The 17,043-nt window shown below is 39.3% G+C and overlaps 2 protein-coding genes across 4 annotated transcripts in view; one reads left to right on the top strand and one right to left on the bottom strand.

Moving 5' to 3' along the window:
- Window positions 1–853: 853 nt before the first annotated feature.
- MIXL1 (Mix paired-like homeobox) lies at window positions 854–2,812 on the top strand. Of its 2 annotated transcripts, none has more exons than XM_059905461.1 (2): window positions 854–1,261; window positions 2,225–2,812. In XM_059905461.1, the coding sequence occupies exons 1-2, from the start codon at window positions 854–856 to the stop codon at window positions 2,528–2,530; spliced, it is 714 nt and encodes a 237-aa protein (XP_059761444.1). In that variant the 3' UTR covers window positions 2,531–2,812. The 2 variants fall into 2 exon arrangements, with proteins under 2 accessions (XP_059761444.1, XP_059761437.1); XM_059905454.1 differs by having other exon boundaries at window positions 2,201–2,812.
- Window positions 2,813–7,486: 4,674 nt separating this feature from the next.
- The window catches only part of LIN9 (lin-9 DREAM MuvB core complex component), a 102,668-nt gene continuing 93,111 nt past the window's right edge, over window positions 7,487–17,043 (bottom strand). For both annotated transcript variants that reach the window (XM_059905444.1, XM_059905438.1), the window contains exons 12-15: window positions 14,772–14,897; window positions 9,640–9,819; window positions 9,371–9,468; window positions 7,487–8,876 (exon numbers count right to left, since the gene is read on the bottom strand). In XM_059905444.1, coding sequence (XP_059761427.1) covers window positions 8,771–8,876; window positions 9,371–9,468; window positions 9,640–9,819; window positions 14,772–14,897 — 510 coding nt within the window. In that variant the 3' untranslated portion in view covers window positions 7,487–8,770. The remainder of the gene's footprint in view (window positions 8,877–9,370; window positions 9,469–9,639; window positions 9,820–14,771; window positions 14,898–17,043) is intronic.

The following is a 17,043-nucleotide window of genomic DNA, read 5'->3' as shown; positions in this document are numbered from 1 at the left end:
CAAAGGGCAGAGGCAAGAGAGAGTGGAAACTTGGTGGTGCCCCTTTCATCTCCTCCCTTCCAGCTCAGACGCGTCTTGAGCATTGTTGGGTATCCCCAGAAAGGCCAGATCAGGAGTCAATAAATGAGTCTAGAAAGGCACATTCTCAACCCTGCTGTGCCTAGGGTACCCTTATTCCTAGGCCTACAGGGACATTCCAGACAAAAGGTCTCCTCCCCTCCAAGGTGAGTTTACTGCCTCTCTTTGAGGTCTCTTTATCTGCACCCCCTTCTTCTGATTCAGGATTTGTTAGGGAGGCTTGCGGAGGACAGGGGCTGGGCTGTTTGACCAACCTGGTACAGGGTCTAGCACATAGCAGGGGGGGTAAATAAATACCTTTGATGACGACAGACGGGGCAGCGGGCAAGGCTCACTGACCTGGCCATGCGAGAGAGAGAGGCGGCCCCCGGCCCTCGCCGCCCTGAGCGGGTGACCCGACCCCAGAGGAGGGCGGTTCCGCCCGCACTCCGCCCACGCACTCGAGGGGCCCCCAGCCGCCGCGCTCCCGGGGCAGACCTGCTCTGGGGGATGTGGATTGCGGTGGCGGTGGCGGGGCTGGCGGGGCGGATGAACGGGGGAGGGGTCGGAGGGGGCCCAGGCCCAAGTTCACGCCTCCCTCCCTCCATCCCACGGGCAGCGGAAGCGATTATTCCCCACCGGCGTCTGGCGGGGCGGGGGGCGGGATCGCACCCCGAAGAGACACGGGCGTCCACCCCTTTGATCGCGCCGCCACACCGGGCCCCCTCCCTCGGCCCCGGGGCCGGTATAACTAGAGGCCGTGCCCCTCCCGGCGGCTCACTGGGGTCCGGCAGCGATGGCCGCAGCTGAGCCCAGCCAGCTCCAGTTCGGGGAGATCGCCGCGCCCCCCGCCTACCGGCCCGCCCACTCCGGCGGGGCGTTCCTGCCGCCCCCGAACCCCGCCGCTGCTCTGCTCCCCGCGCGTCCCTCGGGCCCCGGTCCGGAGCGCGGCGCCCCAGTGGCCTTCGCCGGCTTTCTCGGGAGGGGTCCCGGGCCCGCGGCGCCGCCCTCCGCCGCCCTGGGCCCGCCTGCGCCCCCTAAAGGCGCGGCCGTCCCGTCGGCGTCGCAGCGCCGAAAGCGCACGTCGTTCAGACCCGAGCAGCTGCAGCTGCTGGAGCTCGTCTTCCGCCGGACCATGTACCCCGACATCCACCTGCGTGAGCGCCTGGCCGCGCTCACTTTGCTCCCGGAGTCCAGGATCCAGGTGAGCGGCCGCGGCGGGCCGGCACGTTCTCCGGTGCCACTTGCTTGACGTTGGGCAAGTTCCTTCCCTTGAGCCTCGGTGTCCTAGGCTGTAAAACCAGTACCTGTTGCCTACGGTGATTGTGAGGCTTAAATGAAATAATTCAGCCGCACGCTCAGTGACTTCTGCCTCTCATTGCTGAGGATAATAAGGGCCCCTCCGAGGAGGCTAGCTGGTCTCTTGAAATGGTCAGAAAGTAAATCCTCAGCAGGAAGGTAATAGGAAGTATTTTCACACTTTTTCCTTATCCAGGAAGAAGGGACAGATGAGGCACAGTTGGTGTTTCCTCCTGCTGGCTCACCAAGTTGCCCCCCTGGGCCCCTAGGCCACTTTCTTGGCAGGTATTGGGTCTGCAATGTGGGTTGTAAAGGATGTAGTGTCTTGGGGTAAAGCCTGAAGCATATGGAGCTTCTCGTCACAGTCTGAAAAATCTAGCGCAAGGTGCGTTTGTTGCCTAAAGTAATAAGGACAGGTTCCTCGGTATTTGTGGGGAAATAGTGAGCTGAAAAATTTATTCATATAAATGAATGAAGTCCACTGGGCAAAATGCCTCCTTAAATAATTTGACAAGGGAGTACACTTTCAAAAACTAATTTTCCAAATTCTTTTAAGGGCTATAATCTTTAAGCATAGTAGCATTTTTCCCCTAAAATTCATAAGTGCTGCTATTTCTGTAGCCTCATTTTTCATTGCAGATGTCCCTATATAAAGTATAGCTAGAACTAGGTATTATTCCAATTTTGCATCTGGGAATGGTGAGGCCGAGAAAGCTAGGTGCTCTGATTTGTGAAGTGTTCTGTGAAAACCATAAGGTTTGGGAGCAGGGAGCCAGGGCATGTTAAACTGGAACTTATTATGAACTATGAAGGTGTAATAGTAGCATGAGGACCCAACCAAAAGCAGTTTCTCTCTCCCCCCTTCCAGGTGTGGTTCCAGAACAGGCGCGCCAAGTCGCGTCGTCAGAGCGGGAAATCCTTTCAGTCTTCAGCCAGGCCAGAGCTTTTCCTCCACCACGCTGCTTGTGAAACTGAAGCAGAATATTTGAAGCCCCAGCTGCCTCTGGAGGTAGATGTGAACTGCCTGCCGGATCCCAACAAGGTTGGAGGAGACATCTCCGACCCTAGCTCCCAAGCTCAGAATTTTGAAACCTTTTCTCCTCTCTCTGAAGACATTGGTTCAAAGCTGGACTCATGGGAGGAACACATCTTTTCTGCCTTTGGTAACTCTTGAGGAGTCTGGGAGAATTCAGGATAAGGTCAGAGGAACCATGACTGACAGCCAGGGAGACACACATCAGAATACCATCCTTTCTGGCTTCCATGTTAAGGACTCATCCATGTTAACCTTGGTAGTGGTTTTGGGTCATCTCTCACCTGTGAAGCTTCTCCCCCTTTTGCCCATGAACTTTTGCCCATGGCCTGTTCTTTCTTCATAGTACACACCCCCTAGGAGTTCTGGCATTTTTTACCAGTGCATCTCCAAATCTGCACTTTCATTTTGGTCTGCATACCTGCTCCTTCCTACCAGTCCTGTTGTTATTTTTTCGAACTAGTTTTTCAGAACTCACTATCTTCACAAGAACTCCTTGGTTCGACTCAGTTTCCCCTTGTGCTTAACAGCTGCTGTCTTCATATGGCTCCTCCAAGGCTTATACCCTTAGACTCATGTTAACCCAGCTCCTTCAATCCTCATCCTATCATCAAGATTTACTACTTTTTAAATTTGGCCTGACATCTTTATGCTCATTCGTAGCTCCAGTGATCCTGCATCCAGATTATTCAAGAGCCCCCTGCCTCAAGTTTCTCCGCTTTTAAAAAACTACTCTCTAGAAATCTGTAGTAGCCTCCAATTGCTACCAAATTATAAAAACGTTTTGGTTACCTTTCCAGATAACTGACATTGATAGCCTACAGGACAATTATGTGCATCTTCTTAGGGTCACCCATCCACAATATATGCCTCTGTCTCAAAGCCACTCCTTTCAGTTTTAGAACCAAATGAATAACCTCTCTTTCAAAACACTCTAGACCTCCCTCTTTCTGAAGGCTGTAACTTTTTCTAATCCTCATTTTGTACCTGTTACTTCAATCACTGCAGCATTACCCTTAGCACTTGTTATTGTACTTCTGTGCAACTTCAGTTTATTATTATTAAATGTTTTCCACAAATGTTTCATTGTAATTCTATTTAAATGAGTTCTGTCCTTTAGATAGCACTTAGTACAGCGCTTCACTCCATAACTGCTCAGTACATATTTTGTGGTCATGAGAAACATTTCTATAAGGAAAGTTTCTGAAAATGTAGTTTATAAAGCCAGTAATCATGGTATCAGCAGGCCACTGTGCTGAGAAATTTAACTTGGTTAAAAGTCTATCCAGCTTGTTCAAAGTTTAGTAACATGAGTCTTCTGGTTTCAGGAGATTTCTCTTTCCCAATTTATATGGTAAGAATGTATGTAAATTACTAAGTTAGCCCAAGATAAATTATTGCTTCGAGATTTTAAGGGTTTTCAAACTCCTAAGGACAAAAGGAAACTTTGTATATGAGATAATCATAGGTGAGGTTTCTTTGTAAACTGTGCTTTGGAGGAAGCTCATGAGAAGCCATGGCTGGTGCCAGGACTCAGGTTTGTCTTTTTTTTTTTTTTAATGGAATTTTTTTTCTTTTGGCCATGCCACGTGACTTGCAAGATCTTAGTTCCCCGACCAGGGATTGAACCCGGGCCCTTGGCAGTGAAAGTGCGGAGTCCTAACCACTGGACCGCCAGGGAATTCCCCAGGACTCAGGTCTTGATGATTACTAGAAGAGTCAGAGCTATGCTGAATGCCTCAGAGATCATACATGCCAGTTACCCTGATTTTCATAGAGGTGTTAAATGGCTTGCACTTTTCAGAGTAGCAAATCCACTATTAAAAGCAACCAGGACATAGTTCAGGCTTTAGTAGCAGACTTGCCTTCTGAACCCTTAGAAGCTGTCTGAAACCAAAAATTAAATGATAAACATTAGCTCTTACCATTTTCAGTGCTTGTTATGTGCCAAACATCGTGCTCGGGGCCTGCCCTGGGGGTGGCCAGGAAATCTCACAATCACAGAGCGCTTCCTTCGCATTTAGACTTGTGACAAGGCCAAATGAGATGATATACATTCACAACTGAGAGACATACAATAACTAACTTACAGTCCAGTCCCCTGCCGGGGAGAGACGCCCACTGGGGGAAGCGCAGGGCAGGGCCCTGTCCGCCCCAAAGCTCGGGTCTGCGGCCAAGTGAGTGCACGTCGCCTCCTGTCCGCGTCTGTTTCCCCACTTGTACCAGAAAATACTACAGTACTGCACCATGTCTGGACGGCTGAATCTGAAGATGTGGAACCACAGACACGGAGGAACTACATGTAGGAGGGCTGGCTGTAAAGTTACACGGGGATTTCCCACGGCAGGGAGGGTTGGCCCCTAAACGCCCTCCCCACACCATGTTCAAGGGTCAACTGTGTATCAGTCTTTTCCTTTATTGTTAGCACGTTGCGCGTCCAGTTGAAGACATCTTTCCTGCTCCTGGATTATAAAGGTATTTTCCTGGGTTGTCGTCCTACAGTGGCCGTTCACGTTTAGGCTTTCAGTCCACCTGGACTTGACTTTTGAATATGGTGTGAGGTGGGGGGCAAGTCTCATCTGTCTGTCTGTCAAACTGTCCCAGCACCAGATTAACTTCTCAGTTACATCAGCAACTAATTGCTTTATTTTAAAAAGTAATAGAAACACTCCTAAAGTTAGTGAAGTACAAACCACTTCTTTCTTATCTGTAGGCAATTTGAAGATTTTTGTTGGTTTTTTTTGTTGTTGTAAGGGAAAGAAACCATTATAAAAAACCATTTACACTACTTTATTTCACTTAAACATTCGTGTGTCAGGATATTTTTATTTTATCGTAAATGATTACTTAAATCACTGGCATAAACATTCCTGAATTTTGAATCACTTTAATTATAAATACTAAATACAAAATTTAAAAAGCTAGAAAGACAATTTCAACACATTTTACATGAAAAACTTAAAACATTCGGTCTTTATTTTCTTTCCATTCTTACTTTTCCTGGATATTCTCAAATAAAAATAAGCAAATGACTTTAAAAAAAAAAAAAAAACTTGCAGTCCACTAAGGATCACATTTAAAGGAAACCTGGTAATTAGCTTATTAACTTTATCATTGCATTTACATTGTGTTATGTTCTGTTTTCCCCAGTGAAGAGTTTAGAAGATCTACAAATATTTAAATATTGCCACAATTTTTAATGTGGGATCCTCTAAGAACAGTGATCTGTACCCCTTTCAAACTCTTAGGAGACACTAACTGCTAAATGTATTTATTATAGGCACTATATGTTTAATCCTCACAACTGTCATATAAGGTAGGGACTATTATTGTTTTAAAGATTACGAATTTTAAGTAGTGGTTGACAAATCACATAGCTAATAAATGACGGCCAGGACTCAAATCTAGGACTAACTCAGTCCACCATTTATTCACCACCATATAATGCCTGCTATGTTAGCCTGGCCTTTTTAGTTAGGACTAATGATAACGTGACAGGTTTAAAGGCAACTCCTTAAGCAGAATTTGTACACCCAAGTGAGTACTGTCTCATCTTTCAAAGCAATCATCATGGAGGACCATACTTTTACTCCAGTGACACTAATGTTGCTTAGAGCTCTTTTGAAACTCTTATTTGTTCATTTGTTCCACAAATATTTGGTGCCTATAAAAGGTACTTTATCAGGCCCTGGAAATAAAATGGTAAGCAAAACCAGTAATGGTCCCTCCCCTCATGGACCAAAGAGGCCAGTATGTAGACAAAAGAAGAAATATAAAATTGCAAATGTGACAAAGTGCTGGAAGGAGGGGTACACGAAGACCTGGAGATGATGTGTTGTGGTCAAAGAAAGCTTCCCTGAGAAAGTGATGCTGAAGGTAAGATCTGTAGGATGATCAGGAGTTACCAAGGTAAAAGGAGAGGGAACACAGACGTCACTGAGTGTGCAAAGGCCTTGTGGAGTAAGGAGCAGGATGGAGAAATTGTAGGGGAGGCTAGGTCATGCCTGGCTGTGTAGGTCTTGTAAGAGAGTTCTGAAATTGTCCCGAGAGCCGTAAGACTTCAGATGGGGATAACATGACCAGTCCTGCGTTCTAAGAATATCGCTCTGGCTGCATCTGAGGAGAGCTGAGTGGATACCGGGAGATAAGTTAGGAAATGACTGCTGTGTTCCAGGCTAGTGATGATGGCAGCTGGGCTAAGAGTACTGGTGATAGTGTAGATGGAGAAAAGTGCATGAATTCAAGGGAAAAATTTTAATTGGCAAGTTTTTTTGTAGATTCTCAATGGTAGCAAGTGAATCTGATTTTTGGAACTAACAGTAATTCAGAACCAAATCTACGTAACACCTGATATGCTTGCTTGCTCGCTCAATCTGGCTTTGATAGTTTTCTTTAGAGCTCCAAAAATGTGTTAAGCAGTGGCAGCATCATTTAAATGAATGTACAGCTGACCCCAAGTGACTACTTTGAATTGTATAGATTCCTTCTTCCTTACACAAAAATAAAATTCAAATATATTCTTAGGCACAGTTCTTGCCATCAACACATGATGGCACTGAAAGATACGGACAATGCTTAATTAAATATGTGCAAAACCAGGTATAATTTATTTTATTATTTTTTTAACATCTTTATTGGAGTATAATAGCTTTACAATGACGAGGTATAATTTAAGTGTGACAAGTTAGCCTTAAGAAATGTAAAAGAAAAAATGAAAAAAATGCTTACCTAAGTCTAGGCAGAATATATTAAAAAATAAACCCTTCTCTAGGTCTATAGTAAGCCAAGTAACTTACTTGCTTAGTGTTTTCCACAGTGATTACTCAGTGATGGGAAAAAAAACCCCTAATGATATTTTAATTCAAAATGACTTGGTAATTAATCTGTACCGTTTTTCCTAAAAATATAATTTAGTGGAAATGATAATTTTTAAAAACTTTTTAAATAGAAGGAATACTTATCAACTTGTATTAATTAAATGAAAATGTAGATCATATTAATTTTCATAGATCAATTTATTTAGAATTACAAATATTAAGAATAAAAGATTTATGCATTTCTTAATTAACATAACAGTTTAGCTAAATATAAACTCTGCACTAAAGTTCTGCAGTGGCACAATACCAACAAAGAATATGGAAGCATTTTTAAACTATACAAAAATTTCAAATGGAAAATAATCTTGTTTCAATTTTATTATACATTAACATATAAAAAGTCTCATTTTATGAGACATCTAAAAGAATCAAAGCCACTTCTACAGCTATATCTTAAACTCCAAATCTGAAAACAATTTATTTTATTTTGACTTTATAATACTCTATATTAAAACAGAGAAAATTCCAAATACACACTTTTTACAAGATTAACATCTTAGGCAGGGTTTTCCTTAAAAAACCAAAAACCAAAAAAGCCCATAACCAAATACAAACCTTTTTCTCCATTTCCTAGCACTGGCTATTATATTTGTTTTCCTTATAAAATCTTTTTACTTTAAAAATTGTGTAACTGTTGGATTTTAACCAGTAATCTGGTTCAAAAGCTGTGCAAATAAACAAAAAATATGAAAATAGTGTGTTATCAGTCTTTTTTTTTTTTTTAAAATAAATCCCATAACAATAGCACATCTTCCCCTGAATTGATGGGAAGAGACATGCCAAATTCATTTGCTGAAATTAAGCATCTTGCAGTAATGTTTCTTTCCTGCTCCTTCATTTTCTTTCAACAGACAAACAACAAAGGTTTCTTTTATAAATTATGATAAATTAAAATATTTATTATTATAAAATGATCTATAGAACCATGTCACATTGCAAGTATATATCATATATACTTGTAAAGTCCATATTTCCCACCTATATTCCAGTGGCTTCCTAAAAATGAGGACTTCCCATATCTCATGATGTTATCTTTTGAAGACTGAGGTGGTGATCAACTAAATGAACTGGAGTTGTAATTTTCTAGATGGAATTTCCACATTGCCATGCATAATGCACAAAAAGACCATGTTTCTTCACGTTCTCCACTGCAGTAGTTGTCTGCATGGGTTGGGTTGAATTCATGCACGTTAAAAAGATGGTCAACATATTCTTCCATGAAATTATATTATGTTCAGACATTTTCAGTTTAAAAGTACTTGCTAATAAACATACGTAACATAAGCAGTGCTACTGCAGCTGAATAATAAAAGAAAAATAAATATAATGCTGGTCAGCAATGCTGGTTTAAGAAGCAGTACAGTATATTAAAATGCCTTATTTGGAGATTTAAATTTCCCTTGTTTTCCAGCAGTTAGGTTTATTTGGTGTTGGAAGCCTATATAAAGGAAGAGAACTTCTCAAAAACAATGTCCTATGCAGTTGGAATAATTAAATCTTCTATTCAGTCTCTGTTGGTGTTATTTGCTGCAAAGGCATGTAAGTTTCCCATCTGGCTCAGGCCGCTCTGAATATGTGCAACATGAATTTCTACATTATTCTGAAAGCAACTAAAGAAAGAAGAAACATGGTTAACTACATTATCTCACAAAATGAAGAAAAACAATTTTTAAAAAAGGCAGAGCTGAATTGCAGTTAGGAAATAGCTAAGATAATGACCCCAGGTAAGTAAGAAATCTTCCCTTTACATTAGCCATAATTCTACTTCAGTAGTAATTGAAAAAGTATATTTGAAAGAAGCAAAGAAGCCACGGGAGTACTGGAAAGAGAGGACGAATCTCTCTTTGGGGAAGACTTCTAAGTTGAAATCCATGCTAAATCCAAACCTAAATATTATATGTCTTCTGATTCCTTTATATAAAAAAATCCATCTGAAAATTCTACTCTGTCAATAGACTGGATATAACCGAAAAGCTCGTTTACAATTTATTTAAAGGATAAAAATCATATGAATACTTCATAAATATGCAAAAGTCTTAAAGCTTATACTGGAAATCACTATGAATTTAATATAAAAATAATTAGAATACATCTAATGAATTACCTGATATTAGAAGCATCTATTGTACTCTTGATATCATTTAATGAATCTGTAAGTGATTTAAATTCAAAGGAATTCAGGTCTCCTCCTTCTGCCAGACACTAAAGGAAAAAATATTTCAAAATTTAATTGAATTATAGTTCAGATACAGACCAACACTCTGCTCTAATATACAGTTTAATTTTTTAGCAACAAATTAGCATAGTTTGTTTAGGTGTCAAAATTAAGAAAATATTCTTAATATTTTCTCCGAAAAGTTCTCCGAAATTTACCTTAATTTGTAATAAAATAGCTGTAAGCCTGGAGATTAAGTCTGTCAGATTTTCATTTTCAACACAGGGCTGTCCTGTTGAGGAATTTGCATGCCGAACAATTTCCTGTGCTTCTTCCTCACACCTTCGTCTCATATCTGTCGGCTGATCTGCAGGCTGGAGCCCTTGGTCTGGAGCAAGCTGAACACAGATGATTAAAACATAAGATGTACATTCCTAAGGCCATGATAATTTCTGTGTGTTTGTGCCCTGTTTTCAGGTTAGGATTTTTATAAATCTAGCATTTATAACAAAAATGATGCTCACTCTTACCTTAGAAGTTTTTTCTCCTCTAACTGTATTTTTTTTCTGATTTGTTTTATATTTTTGGTAACTTTTAATTTTGAGACACTTTAAAACTTCTAAAAAAGAATAGAACAGGGCTTCCCTGGTGGCGCAGTGGTTGAGAGTCTGCCTGCCAATGCAGGGGACACGGGTTCGAGCCCTGGTCCGGGAAGATCCCACATGCCACGGAGCAACTAAGCCCGTGCGCCACAACTACTGAGCCTGCGCGTCTGGAGCCCGTGAGCCACAACTACTGAGCCTGTGCGTCTGGAGCCTGTGCTCCGCAACAGGAGAGGCCGCGATGGTGAGAGGCCCGCGCACCGCGATGAAGAGTGGCCCCCGCTCGCCGCAACTAGAGAAAGCCCTCGCACAGAAACGAAGACCCAACACAGCCAAAAATAAATAAATTAAAAAAAAAAAAAAAAAAAAAGAATAGAACAAAAAACTCTGGGTAACCTTTTACCCAGATTCACTAACTGCTTATGGTTTACTGTTTGACTTAAACATTTGATCCTTCTCTGCCTGTATATAATTTTTTTTCTCTTAACTATTTGAGAATAAGTTGCAAACACTGTGCCTCTTTACCCCTGAATACTCCAGTTTGTATTTCCTAAGTCCAAGGATATTCTCTTACATAACCACAGTGCAGGGATCACAATCAGGAATCCAGCACTATTTATAATGCCATTTTCTAACAGTCTGTATTCAGATTTCATCAACTGTCCCAACACATAGCTAGTTTTCCCCCTGAAAACATTTGGTTGTCCTGTCTCTCTAGACTCCTTTACTCTGGAACAGTTCATCGGTCTTTCATGACCTTGATATTTTTGAACAGCACCAGCCAATTATTTTGCATAATATCCCTCAATGTGGGTTTGTCTGTTTCCTTTTGATTAGACTAAGGTTACACACCTTTGGCAGGAACACCACAAAAGTGATGTTGAGTTCTTCTCAGTGCATTGTGATCAGGAGGCGCGTGATGTTTATCTGGCCCAGTACTGCTGATGTTATCTTTGATCACCTCGGTTAAGGTAGCTATGTGCCTCCTAATCATCCCAGAGAGCTTCCTTGATCATTCTCAGAGCAGCACACTGCTCCACCATGGGATGTGCCATAGGTTATTTAGCCAACTCCCTATGTATGGGCATTTAGGTTTTTTCTAATATTTTGCGATTATCAGTAACACTGCAGTGAACAACCTTGTCTTCTAATAACTTAAAAGTTTTTTTTAAATGGAAGTATACATAAACATATAAAAGGATACAAATCCTAAAGTGTATGGGTTAATGAATTTTCACAGATCAAACATGAGAAATCAGCATCGAGATTAAAATGGAACATTACCAGCCCCTCAGAGACCAATTGTCACCTCCCAGTATAATACTCCAAGGGTAACCACCATCCTGACTTCCAGTATCATATGTTGGCTTTTTCTGGCTTTTGACCTTTACATAAATGGAATCATGCATTATATAGTCTTTTGTGTCTGATTTTATCTGTTCAATATTTACATATGAACAAATATGTTCACATATTTATGAGTTCATCCATGGTGTTGTGAGTAGTTGAGTTCATTCATTCATTTTTTTTTAATTTCTAAGATTTTTTTTTGATGTGGACCATTTTTTTAAAGAAGTCTTTATTGAATCTGTTACAGTATTGCTTCAGTTTTATGTTTTGGTTTTTTGGCTGCAAGGCATGTGGGATCTTAGCTCCCTGACCAGGGATCGAACCTGCACCCCCTGCACTGGAAGGCAAAGTCTTAACCACTGGACCGCCAGGGAAGTCCCAGAGTTCATTCATTCTTATTGCTGAGAATTCCATTGTATATTATATGACAGTTTACTGATTCATTCTAGTATTGATGGGTATTTGGGTAATTTCTAATTATTAGCTATAATGAACAGTGATGCTATGTATGTTCTAGTGTATATCTTTTGGTAAATACATGTTCACATATATTTGGTATATATTTAGAAGTAGACTTACTTGTTCTTATTTTATAATCGATATTGTACTTCCATAAGAGCTTTGTGAAAATTACATCGTTTTACTCCATTAGGAAATGAGCCTATCACATATGGCCTTGCGTACATAATGAGATACAGAAAGACTGGTGAGCAATCCACTTCTGCATGCTTTGTTATATGTTATCTTGGACTGCTTGGTTTGCACCTCTTGTGGATGGTTGCTAGTCCATGGGGAGAACTCTGTTTGCTAGCACAACACATATTGCTATGTAGATAAATGACAATTACCCGGAAAATAAAAATGAATGATAATGGATGGCTAAAGGAATGAGCAAAATATACTCAGAGTTTAGTTACAGGTAATCACAGTTCATGTCCCTCAGTTCTATTCAAGTGGATTGATAACATCACCAATGGCAGATCTTTGGGACTTAACTATGAGGCTAGCGTCATAAAAAACTGTTTAAGAATCTCATATCACAAATAGAGATGGCTTTAAATAAACCCATGCACTTATGGTCAATTAATTTACAACAAAGAGGCAAGAATATACAATCGAGAAAAGGCAGTCTCTTCAATAAATGGTGCTGGGAAAAATGGACAGCTACATGTAAAATAACGAAATTAGAACATTCTCTAACACCATATACAAAAATGGATTAAAGACCTAAATGTAAGACCAGATACTATAAAACTCCTAGAGGAAAACATAGGCAGAACACTCTTTGACATAAATTGCAGCAATATTTTTTTGGATCCGGCTCCTAGAGTAATGGAAACAAAAGCAAAATAAACAAATGGGACCTAATTAAACTTAAAAGCTTTTGCACAGCAAAAGAAACTAAATAAAACAAAAAGACAACCTACTGAATGGGAGAAAATATTTGCAATCGATCCAACCAACAAGGGATTAATTTCCGAAATATACAAACAGCTTATATAGCTCAATATCAAAAAAACAAACAACCCAATAAAAACATGGGCAGAAGATCTAAAGAGACATTTCCCCAAAGACAACATTCAGATGGCCAACAGGAACATGAAAAGATGCTCCACATCGCTAATTATTAGAGAAATGCAAATCAAAACTACAATGAGGTATCACCTCACACTGGTCAGAATGGCCATCATCAAAAATTCTATAAATAATAAATGCTGGAGAGGGTGTGGAGAAAGGGGTACCCTCAGACACTGTTGGTGGGAATATAAGTTGGTACAGCCAGTATGGAGAATGGTATGGAGGTTCCTTAGAAAACTAAAAATAGAGTTACCATTATTATCCAGCAATTATCCAGCAATCCCACTCCTGGGCATATATCCAGAAAAGATGAAAACTCTAATTCAAAAAGATACATGCACCCCAATGTTCACAGCAGCACTATTTACAACAGCCAAGACATGGAAACAACCTAAATGTCCATCAACAGATGAATGGATAAAGAAGATGTGGTATAATATAAGAAAAAAACAAAACAGAACAAAACAAGAAGATGTGGTACATACATACAATGGAATATAACTCAGCCATAAAAAAGAATGCAATAATGCCATTTGCAGCAACATGGATGGATCTAGAGATAATCATAAGTGAAGTAAGTCAGACAGATAAAGACAAAGATCATATGATATCACTTAAACATGGAATCTAAAAAAATGATACCAAAAAAAGATTAAAAAATGATATAAATAAACTTATTTACAAAACAGAAATAGACTCACAGACACAGAAAAGGGGACATATAAAGGGTTACCAAAGGGTTTCCCAAGGGGCGGGGGAAGGATAAATTAGGAATTTGGGATTAATAGATATACACTACCATATATAAAACAGATAAACAGTAAGGACCTACTGTATAGCACAGGGAACTATATTCAATATCTTGTAATAACCTATAATGGAAAAGAATCTGAAAAAGTATATAATTATATATATAATATATATATAAAATTCAGAAACATATATATATATATGTATCTGAATTACTTTGCTGTACACCTGAAACACTGTAAATCAACTATACTTGAAAAAAAAAATAAGAGTGGCTTTACTGGAAATATACAGCCTCTAAGAAAGCAAATGCAGGAGCACACTAAACTCATCACAATCATTTAATTCTTACCTTTTAGTAAGAAACTCAAATTTTAGGTGAACCTGTTGAACCACCTTCATATATATATATAATTATATGTGCATGATAATGATAACAATAATGATAATTCACAAATAACCCTATAATCTATGTGACTGAAGTTCAAGAATCTATAGTTCTAATGTAAAGTTTATTTTTTAAATTTTTATTTATTTTTTAAATTGTTTTGGCCACGCCGCATGGCTTGCGGGATCTTAGTTCCCTGACCAGGGATTGAACCTGGGCCCTCGGCAGTGAAAGCACGGAGTCTGAACCAGGGAATTCCCAAATATAAAGTTTAAAAAGGAACAAACAAAATTATATACACAGCATGATCATAACTTTGTGAGAAAAAGCATGTATGGTAAAAAAAAAAAAAAAAATTAGGAGGAAGTAAAGCAAAATACAGTCTTTGGGGTAGTGGAATTAAAAGAAATTATTTTTCTGGATGTTTCTAAATTTTTGGAGAGCTATAATATAATCATTTGTAATTCAAACAAACAAAAAACCAACAGAATTGATAGCTCACTGTGTATAAAGCACTCTTCAATACTGATGCTGTAAGGAATAGAAATATATATAAAATATGGTTCTGCTAAAGGATGTTGGCTTAATTTGGATTTTCTGAAATGTGATGGTAACAGTATTAAGCTTCAGATAAGAGTGGAGGTCACAGTCCCCTCAAGGGAAATTCATACAAATTACCTACCTCATAGCAGTACTGTTGAACTTTATGCAAAACTTTGTTTAGGTCCTTGTTCAGTTGTTCAAGCTCTAGAACAATCGTTGCATATCTCCGCTGAAATTCAATGCCAATGGGCATGGAATATGATTTCTGAGAAGAAAAAAAAAAGTCAGATTTTGATAAATTTTTTTTTTAACAATGTGATTTCAATTTCTAACAGAACATTGGACTTACTCAAAATAGACTAAAGGTTATTAAAACAGTCTGTACTCAATGTTATTCTTCTTAAATGTGATAATGGTATTATTGCTGTTTAGGAGATTGTTCTTAGGAGTGTCATGATGTCTGTCATTTACTTTAAAAAAAAAATTTTTATTTATTTATTTTTGGCTGCGTTGGGTCTTCGTAGCTGGGCGCGGGCTTTCTCTAGTTGCGGTGAGCGAGGGCTACTCTTCATTGTGGTGCGTGGGCTTCTCATTGCAGTGGCTTCTCTTGCTGCGGAGCATGGGCTCTAGGCGCGCAGGCTTCAGTAATTGTGGCACGCGGGCTCAGTAGTTGTGGCTCACAGGCTCTAGAGCACAGGCTCAGTAGTTGTGGCACATGGGCTTAGCTGCTCCGTGGCATGTGGGATCTGCCCGGACCAGGGATCAAACCCGTGTCCCCTGCATTGGCAGGCGGATTCTTAACCACTGCACCACCAGGGAAGTCCCTGTCATTTACTTTTTAAAAAACAGAGATCGTGTGTGTTTATGTGAGTGTGTATATATATATATATATATATATATATATATATATAGAGAGAGAGAGAGAGAGAGAGAGAGAGAGTGTGTATGCGTGAGAGAGATTAAATGAAGCAAATGAAGCAAAATTGTTGAATCTATATATATGTTTCTTACATAAATCTTTCAACTTTTTTATAACTATCATTTTTAAAAACAAAAAGTTGGTAAAAAATTATATATATTCATTTGAAGTGTTCTAGTTACTAAAACTCAATTGATTCTCCATCTGGAATCAATTCAATATAGCACAATGGATAAGAGCATGGGTGCTAGAATCAGATTATATGTTCAAATCCCAACTCCATTATGTACTAGCTGCGTGACCTTAAGCAAGTTCCTTAATTTCTCTGTGCCTCTGTTTCCTCATCTGCAAAATGGGGATAAAAGAACATCTACCTAATAAGATTATGGTAAAGATTAAATGAAATAATATATGCCAGTATATTGCCTTCCACATAGAAAATGTTCAGTAAATATTAACTGTTATCATCACTGCTATCATTTCATATTTGCTTCCTACCAGTAAGTGTAAATGGACTTTGATTCCATTTCCTTTCCTCTCTTCATAACACCTCCAATAAACTACACTACCTATTCTGCTCCAGCTACAAACGCTGCAATGAGACGTCTTCAGTCAAGCCAAGTTTAACCACACTTCTTTTTTCAGAGGATTTCTGAGAAAGCAGATCATCATGTACCAGGGAAACAAGTATAGTTAAGAAGGGAAAAGTATACCTAGACTGATAGGGATAAACTACTTACAGTAGCACTAAATCACAGTATTATAATTGTTTAAGTTAACAGAAACCTTAGAGATCATCTTGTTCAGCCGTGTCATTTTACAGATGAGAAAACTGAAGCCCAGGAAAGTTAAATGCTTTGCTTAACAGCACGCACTATTAATGATGTACCAGGCACTGTTCTAAGTGTTTAACAGAATCTCACTGAATCCTTACAACCATCCCATGAGAAGGGTACTATAATTATTCCCATTTTACATATGGAGGAATCTGAGGCCCATGTACCACAGCCAATAAGTGGTAAGCACACTGGATCTGAAGCTAGACTGCATCAGTCAGAATTCCTCCGCCACTGGGTATGATGCAGTGAAAGAGAAGGAAGGGAAAGAATGTCACAAGGAGATTAGGGAAAGGATAAGTCATTTTACAAATTAATTATTTTTTATTTTGTAATTATTTTTTAAACTGAGGTATAATTGACATACAACATGCTATTAGTTTCATGTGTACAACATAATGATTCTATATTTGTATATATTGCAAAATGATCACTACAATAAGTCAGTTAGCATCCGTCACCATATACAGTTACAGAATTTTTTTCTTGTGATGAGAACTTTTAAGATTTACTCTCTTAGCAACTTTCAAATGTGCAGTACAGTATTATTAAGTTTGGTCTGCAGCTTTCCAGTCACTTTCTCAAGGCACTTTACACACATATATGTATAGCTTTTTATAAAAATGAGATCCTACTATAAATATTATTTCACAATT

This window comes from Balaenoptera ricei, chromosome 1 (assembly GCF_028023285.1).
Source record: "Balaenoptera ricei isolate mBalRic1 chromosome 1, mBalRic1.hap2, whole genome shotgun sequence".
Classification (NCBI taxonomy): Eukaryota; Metazoa; Chordata; class Mammalia; order Artiodactyla; family Balaenopteridae; genus Balaenoptera; species Balaenoptera ricei.
Note: the sequence above shows the minus strand (reverse complement) of the source record. Positions and strands in the feature narration are given on the sequence as shown.

Coding starts and splice junctions, on each gene's coding strand:
- MIXL1 (XM_059905454.1), top strand. CDS start 854: ATGGCCGCAGCTGAGCCCAGCCAGCTCCAGTTCGGGGAGATCGCCGCG. Junction 1,262..2,200: donor TCCCGGAGTCCAGGATCCAG/GTGAGCGGCCGC, acceptor CCCAACCAAAAG/CAGTTTCTCTCTCCCCCCTT.